Source organism: Halichoerus grypus, chromosome X (assembly GCF_964656455.1).
Source record: "Halichoerus grypus chromosome X, mHalGry1.hap1.1, whole genome shotgun sequence".
Taxonomy (NCBI): Eukaryota; Metazoa; Chordata; class Mammalia; order Carnivora; family Phocidae; genus Halichoerus; species Halichoerus grypus.
This window is the reverse complement of record NC_135727.1, coordinates 18,571,438-18,580,353: the sequence shown is the minus strand read 5'-3', so window position 1 is coordinate 18,580,353 and position 8,916 is coordinate 18,571,438. Positions and strand designations below refer to the sequence as shown.

The following is an 8,916-nucleotide window of genomic DNA, read 5'->3' as shown; positions in this document are numbered from 1 at the left end:
AAATGACACCAAGAACAGCTTGCTAGCAAACAGGAAAAATGGGTCAAGTTCTTAAGGGCAAGTAAGTTCTCCATCCTTAGCTTGAGAGTATATAGCCCATTTGGCATCGAGGAAAAGGAGGAGTTTAGCAAACAATTTGGAGACTTGACCCGGTGTTATAGTCTCATTTGCATATGCCCAAAAGGATTCATGAGTTACCAACTTCATTTGTTATTTATTGACAGGACAACAGCAACTGTTTTTTTTAATTGCTAGGACCTCAACAATTGGTGTTTTTGTGGGTTTTTTGGTCAGGACTCCAGAAACTAAATTTTTTTCATCAAATCACTGAGTATGATCAGAAGAGTGATTTCTGTGTGTGTGTTTTGTTTTTTATAAGTTTCTGAAGGAAAGGCATACATGAATATAAGAAACAAAAAACATAACCAACCCCCTTTAGAAATATACGTAATTCAAATATACAACAGCAAAATCCACCAGGATATTCTAACACATGGCGGTAGTTCTCTAAATTTCTCAAGTATCAGACAAAACCTCCATCAAATCGCTGTTCCCTACCCCCAACCCACCTCAACGACAGTTTCTGAATTACTAGGTAGGGATGTGGTGGGACCCAAGAATCTACTTTTCTAAGAGGTTTTTCCATGCTCCTGATGCTGCTGGTTCAAGGATTGCACTTAAAATGCACTGCACTCAAATACGGAAGGCACAATTCTAGCCTAGTAGAAAAGAACGCTTATCAGGTGGAACGGTGGGATTGAAGTATCTGTATTAGGGTTAGGAATGGAGGTTTCTCCCTAAGTGTTTCTGCTTGAACTCTGGTCCTGGATGCCAACTGCCTCTTCATCTTTGGCTAGCGTTCAGAGTTTTTCTTCCATGGAGAAAGTGATGACCAATGAGGCAGTCAAGCAGATGTGTGCAAACAGGAGTCCGTTCCACTTATTTCTCCTGAGGGGTCTCCGCTGTCTCTGTGTTACGAGACCGAGAGTTCTTTTCCCTTTTCAACAGCTCTTCAAAGATCTCATTGTGCATGTAAAAGAAGATGTATCCGGTGCAAAGCCTAGCCTCCTGCATCACAGCTTCTTGGATACTTGATACCTGGAGATCGTTGTAAGTGAACCACACTTGCCTCTCAAAGTCATAGGCATCGCTGATATAATGGCCTGAATTTGGGGTCTGCCCGAGATGGCTGACAACACCAATGAGCCGATAGGTGTAGAGATCTTTCATCTCGGCATTTCCTTCTGGTTTCTTGGCTTCAGTTTCTGTCTTCTCCATATCTAAAAATTGTTTGTTTCCAGGGTTTTCATTGGAACCCGATGCACCTAGGGAATTCACATTGGCCCCCTGGAAACTCAAGTCTGTAGGTCTCCTGAGGTTCTCCGTGTACCCCTGGGCATGTGGCTTCAAAAGGGCTTGAAGCAGTGCCTGCTGAAGGGCTTGTTCGTAGAGCCTTATCCTTTCATCCTGCTGGGTATGTTCAGCCACTTTTTGGAATTCATTTGAAGTTCTCTTTTTCTTGCCATCATAAAAATCTTCAATGGTGTCAGCAACACTCTCAAAATCTACAAACATATTAGTTTTCTCGTATTTCTTTTGCTTTAGATTTTCAGACGCTTCTTGAAGATAATTGTCTGCAAGACGTGTTTCTGGACCACTGGTGGGTTTACCTTCATTGTCATGGATCAGAGAATGGGACGTTTCTTCCAGATCCATCATTAAGCCAGCGGCTAATAGCTCTTTTTCAATGATTGCTCCTAGGTTCATCAGTTTGGACTCTGTTGTATTCAGTCTGGAACATTTTCCCAGGTCTTTTTTCTGCTCTTCTCTGCATGACCCTTCATAGAGATTCTGGCATTTTTGTGGTTCAGGCTCTTTGTCTGGCCCAGTGTGTGGAACCGGGAAAACAGTGGATGCTGAGGTCGATTTTGTGGAAAGTGCTGGTGGACGGAAGTTTTTAGCACTCATCTTCTGGAAGACTTTTAGGACTTGGGAGTCCCTACTATGCACATTCTTGCTCACAGGAAGAGGTGGTTTGGTACTTTCATTGCAATGAGATGATAACTTTAAATACTTAGAAATAACAACTTCCCGGTCATCCTTCCTTAGCGACCAAAACTCGTTAAAGATATAACGTTTCAGATGAACAATGAGAACCCTGGGGAGCCTACTGAATTGGTGCACTGCGACAGAACTCCTGTGCTGACATTTCTCACATCTATACTCAAGTTCTTCTGCTCCGAAGAAGAGATCAAAAGCAGATTGAATAGACACAGGGGGAGGTTTCATTCCCTGGGGAAGGTTGATGGAGAGGTAATTACTCACTTCTGTCTTGAGAACAACCTGACCGCAGGCTTGACAAATAATAGAGCGCAGCAACTCAGACTCAAAATTAGTGATGACGGGACAAATGAGCACTCTGGTGGCAGCAGTGCCAGCCAAGACCTGTTGAGCTGAATTGTCCTCCTCGGATTCAATTTTCATCTTCCAAATTGTGTTTAATTTCTCCATGTTCTCTTTCATCTGAACCAAACAGTGGCCCAAAAACTCATGAGCATCATTTTGTATGTTGCCAGAGAAGATCTCTGCAACTGTTGAAATGGTTTTTTTAATATTCACAAGTAACCTCTCCTTGACTTTTATGTTATAAATATTTTTCAAAACAAACAGCTGTGCCAGGCACATGCTAAGAGCATCAAGGGGAATTTTACCCCATGGGAAATCCTGACTGAATAAATCATCAGCAAATGATGGAATCGAAAATAAGGACTGTAAAACTGCATTCATGTAACAGGTGTTTCCCAAATTGGGGAGGCCTTGCCATAATTTCTCTGGGTAGAAGTCAAGGGTCTTCTTGAGTTTGTCCCACTCTGGGCCATCCACATTATACTTTGATGCCAACAGAAATGCCAAATATATTTGCTCAGACAGTCTCTGAAGAAGACCTGTGCCATCCAGGCAAGACTTTCCAGGAGAAACGGTCTTGATTAAGGGCTTGGCCTCTAATTTCTTATTCTTTTTTAACTCTCCTAACCTCAATTTTTTCTTCTCATTGTGGCTTACATACCTCAAGGGATTTGTCTGGGATTTCTTCTTTCTTACAGAGTTACTCTTTTGCGGGATTTTCCCACTCATCTCTGAAACAGAGGATAGCATCCTTACCTTCTTCCCGTATCCATTCTCTAGTAAATCTTTGCAACTAGGTTTTGATGACTTTGATGCAAAGGAAGGCATCTTCTGAAGGTCAGGTGTTCCACTTCCTTCTCCTGTCTGAAAAGATCCACTATTTGGCTTCTTGCAGGCCTTGTGGAATGAGTTTCTGTTGATTTCCTTTGGTGTTGTCATGCTGGCAAAGATACCTCCATCCCTCCCAGGTCTCACGGATGGCTGAATATTATTTTGATGGACTCTATCCAGGAACATCTTCAACTCTTCAGCATCTCTGGAAGATAATCTTTCAATAAACAAGTAGCTATTGTTTTGGAAAGTTAAGTGCAGGTGATTTTCCTTTTCTCCATATGATCTAAGGACCACGTTTTTAATGTTATTACTTAGTCGAAAAGTTACATATTCTCCAGTGGTGAAATACACCACCAGTTTGATCTTCTTCTTTCTTTCTACTGTTCCAATGTGTGCTTCCTTGGACCTAGACATCCCCATCTTCCTGCCCCATATTTGGACAAAACCGTGTACCCTTAGGGTGGCCATCTTTTCTTCACAAATAAGTTACACGTATCCTGAATTACTGACACTCTCAAAGTTCCAATTTGTTTTGCAAGGTCACTTTTGGAGACAGCACCAAGAAATGATTCTTTAGTTCTCTACAAGAATGGTTCTATTTTAGTATTGGTTTTATACTACAGTTCCTTCAGGTTCTGGATGTTCAGCTATTTAGTGATAAAACCAACACCATTCAAGAGCTGTACTTGATGACACGAGGGAAGAATCTTGATTTCTATGGCAAGGCAGCTACTGGAAAAAAAATCAAGAAAAATCATTTAAGCTATCAGAAAAATGCTTGGATAGAACTCAAATTCTACTCCCATACACTAAATCTCCTTTCCACTACAACACTAGATTCCATTCTGATTAATTTCCCCACTTCAACTGAAATCATTAAACACTTGGAAGACTTTCAATACATAGCTGAAGAGCATAATGAACAGTGTCTCAAGCGTAGGCATATAATGTGCTAATCCTCCTGTCATAGAATGACCCCAAGGGGCAATTGTAATAAGTGAATAAGAGAGTGGAGGCACTAGGCTGCCCTCAAACCAATAACAGGTGAATAGCTCTTGATGTCCAGAAATCTACAGGACTTCATACACAGGCCACTAAATGTAGATCAGTCTACCTCTTTCCAAATCCAGTTATGTTCCTTTCTTTCACGTGGCACAGTGTGAAGTCCACACGTTCTACCCCATGTGGGCACCTAACCTACCGCTGCTTAAAGCAGATATCAAAGAATTCGCTATCTCCAGCTCCAACAAGCCAAGATGACCTGGTATGCTCTAACCAATCCCGATTCTTATGGTAAGTGTGAGGTAACTGAAAATTTAAAGCCATGTGGAGCAAGACCATAAAAAACAATTTTGAAAGTTAGTTAAAATTATGACTGAGACTAAGCTCAAGATTGTGTTTACTGTGCTTTACTATTGAACAAGCAAATGCAGGTAGTATAAATAATTTACAAGAAACAGGATATGATGAGTGGAAAGTTTCTCATGGGCTCCAATGCTGGCTTCACTGTTCCTATGGAGGCATGCCCAAAGTTTCAAGGTTGGTATCATCCATGCGGAGTGAAGAATGCCCCAGGTTAAAAAAGGAAACAAACCAATGGTCTGGTGCCCTTTTGGCCATTATACCAGGGGTAAAACCAAGTCAGCATTAAGGGTCTCTTATTAACACACACAAATTTCTTACTAAGTCCCAATTAACATTTTTTTTTTACTTTTCATTCCTTACTTCATCATCATATGGCCTAGAGAAAAACTGGTTATGCTCAACATGGGTGAATTATGTACTATACAACACCATCTCCTGGATCGTTAGTCTTGCTTTCCTCATACCTGCAACTATGCTCACATTCACCTGTCTAAAGTAAAATCACCAGTAGATTGTCTGGGTCAACTGGGCTGTGGAGAACTGTCATAAGGCTTTGCAGTATAACTGGACCACCAACCCAGGCAATGGGAAAATCACATGCAACAACTTCTAGTAGGTCTTAGGTCTTATTACTCTCTTTTCCAGAAAATATTATCTGAACACCTTTAGGGCATATCTAGCCATCCATGGACAAGTACAAGGCATTTTTATCCAGGGTTAATTATGGGATGTGGACAGTGAGTGTGAGATCTGTTTGTCTTCCAGACTACGTGGAATTAAGACTGTAAAGTAACCATTTTTATAATCAGTCTAACACTGTCCTTCTGATTGGCTAGAATTGCTTCCACATTCTCCTCCAATTGATTACCTCTTGCAACTGACATGAAATGCCTGACGTGCACTTCCCACAAGCTAAATTAGGTTGATTTCTTGAAATAATCCCATCTCTCTACTCCCCAGGTGCCTTGCCTACTAAACCACGAGTGAAACACGTTTTTCAACAAGTTAGGTCTACCAAATTTACCTGACTCAGGCCATTTTTGGCTTGAGAACTTCACAGCCATCCATTCCGAACTTCAGTCCAAGAACTCCCCAAACAAGTTCTGAGGCTTTGCAAACACATCACTCATGAAAGGCACCTTAGCACCTTTTAATTAGTTTCACAAAGTGATAAATCTATAACCCTAATTCTTTACATATTAACACTTCTAAGCACACACTGCCTGCTTTGGGACAAGCCAGATACCCCTGGCTTGTACCCTACAGGGCCCCTAACATCATCCTAGCAGAAGGTAAGTAAAAGGAAACAGTCAGACAGCAAATCACTGATGTAGGGAAAGAGAAGTTCCCATCAGGTTACAAGGAACAGCACCGGGACAGTGCACTAAGATCACCACAACCTGCATGTAAGAAGTCAAAGGAGAACTGAAAACTTAACTTACAACTAAGTGCCCTAAAATATGACGGGAAAATATCAATAAAAAAAAGCCCCACCATGGGTAATTCTGCTTGTCATCCTGTATCAGCTACAAATTACACATGGTCAAAAAATACAGCCAAATGTCCCAGCTTTCCAAAAATGTCTCGAACATCCTATGTGAACACTCACTAAGCTTATGAGATGTGTTCAAGGCAAGGACAAACTCTTGAATACTAAATAAAGAAACCATTCCCCAAGCCCTAAATGTTCTAAGATGACATTAGAATGGACTTTAGGTATATTGTTGCTAACAACCAAGACATCATCTATTGGTAATGAACATTTCTCTCTAAAATAGAATGGATCCTCTCAATGCGCATCAGTATATGCCCATCGGTATTGAGCACTGTACACATATGTTTTAAAAAAAAAGACAAAGTTTAGTGGTCCTCTTGACAAATATTTACCATTAGGCCAAGCCGAGACCTTAGACTATGAGGTATCAGAGATCAATGTGCTGTTCCCCCCCCACCCCACCTGCGTCTTCCATTCTTAGCTCTCCACAGGACACACCAGTGATTCCAAAGAAGTTATATTAGTTAAAAAAAAAAAAAAGGAAGTTATATTAGTGATTAGCATCCCAGTGACACCATAGTCAACTCTAGAGTATTGGGCTCACTGACAAAAGTAAATCTAAGAATTTCTTGCCCATTGTATGTAAGCTAGAGAGGCTCCTATAGCCAGCTTTGGCCATAGGGTCCACATAATCTGAGCGAGTTCCCTGTAACTCAAAACCAGCGAGGAAGGATCGGATGTACATAGTCACTCAAAATTAAAATTTTCTGAATAACTCTATAGGGGACCAATCTGAATTAATGAATAGGTAAGCACTTAGTACTACAAATGTTTGTTATCAAGAAGGCATGTGCCAGAATTTATGGGAAGCTGTATTTTCTCCTACATAGTTAAATACTCTTCCTAAATCTTGTCTATGTTATTAACTTGCTCAGCAGACCCTGTCTTTATGGATAATGCTAAAGGAAACTTCTGCTTGATCTGGTCCCTGCCCAAATTATCAAAAACTCAAAATTGGTGGAGCATAAGTTAGGGAGATTTTTGTTTTATCAAGTATTTATCTATCAAGCTCTGTTCAGTGAAGAAGGGATTGCACCCATCCATACACAGAAGTGCATATGCATCCAAGTGAGAGAATGATCATATTTATCATGGTGGAAATGGGGCCATAAAAACATTCAAGCACAACAGCAGATTCAAGTTGTCTGGATTATTTATAGTTCACTGTCCTACTGTAGATGCTAAGAGTTTAAACTATTTCCTCACCACAAAAAAAAGAGACAAAGCCTTCATTTCTCCTATTTCAACCACTTGAGAGAACCTACAACCCCAGAAAGATTTCCAAGCTGCATTCAAAAATTTTGCAATCCCAGCTGATCTGTATTTATCAAAAACTGTTGTCTGTTTCTTCGAATGATAGCTGAAATAATCTAAGACCCTCATGGCATTTCCACTCTCTGCCTTCAAGAGGGCGGTTAAGAGACATGTGTTTCCAAAAATGCTGTCTCCATTCATTGCTCTCTCCTCACAGTTCAAGGTACGTATATTTCATTCCAGAATAAAGGTGACTTCTTTGTGCCCACTGAGCAGGGAAAGTGCAGATTAGGAGCCATCTTGCTGACGGACAGCCAAGGGGTCTAACCACTGCTCACTTTCCTAGCTAGCCCATCTCTAGTTGAAATCGTCTTTTTGATTCTGCCTTGTCACTCAAAGGCTTTTAGGGCTTCTTTGCTCATTTTTAGAAGATTTTAAACTAAAATGTATCCGTTTTCTAAGACTCCACTGAAGAGTGCTATGTGACTATTCTATGCAGACTAAACTAGGCTTCAGCAGTAGTGATACTCCAACTCCATTCCAAAGTTGTGAAAGCCGAAGTGTTTTTCTCTAGTTTTACCCACAAACTCAGTCCGTTCAATTTGATTGGTCACCTACTAGTGCAACACTCCAGGCGAGCTGCTGATCTCAGAGCAGAGGCAAGAACTCATAGAGCTGCACTATTCTTGTCAGATTGGGAGACTGGTGTCAAGAAGGTGGCTGTATGGCTAAAAACTCCCGGTAGAAATGTCTGCTTCATGGTTCATTTACTAATTCACTTTACATCCATCTTCTTGGTCATTGAGTATTTGCTGAGCATCTGCTCTATGCTATGGATTATGACTTCCTGCGTGTCGGCTCTATGCCGTGTATCATGACCAGGGCTCTCAGGGACACAAAGGACGGGAGTATTCACTGTACCTAAGCAACGTAGACTGTAAACATCATCCTATACACATCACAAATGAAAAGGGCCTTGCTTCGGGTGGGGACAAAGGATCTGGGAAAATATCTTTCACTGTCATTTTCTAGTGCTTGACACAAAGCCGGGGTGGGAGCAGTGTTTTGTAAAGGAGAGAATCTTCTGGAGTAAGATTTCCCAAGCCCTCCGGCAAAGAAATTGGCCCTTGGGAAAAATGCCTGCAAGTCCAAGAACCCAGAAGCCCAGTTAATAATTGTGTGTTAGGATAACTTTAGAAGGATTTGTGAGGCTTTTGGAGTATTTACCCTCTGTGTCCTGTATTTCTATTTCCCACCATTCATGCTTTCATTATTTCAAAAGCAAGAAAAACCTGAAAACCTGAAAACCAATACATCCTTCAAATTTGAATATGCATTTCTCATTCCCAAAACATTCATTACAAAAGGAGAAAATGTGGAGGTATTTACCACCTGGAGGCAGAAGAATAAACCCTAGAAGGCCCTTTTGGCTTGTGGCTATGAGAAAGAAACATCTCTAGTGTCCGATCTTTTCCACTGACATCTTATTACACTTGGGATCA

The 8,916-nt window shown here is 41.0% G+C and overlaps 1 protein-coding gene across 1 annotated transcript; it reads right to left on the bottom strand.

Moving 5' to 3' along the window:
* Positions 1 to 939: 939 nt before the first annotated feature.
* USP26 (ubiquitin specific peptidase 26) lies at positions 940 to 3,708 on the bottom strand. The gene has a single exon (XM_036072178.2). The coding sequence runs from the start codon at positions 3,706 to 3,708 to the stop codon at positions 940 to 942; it is 2,769 nt and encodes a 922-aa protein (XP_035928071.1).
* Between the last annotated feature and the right edge of the window lie 5,208 nt (positions 3,709 to 8,916).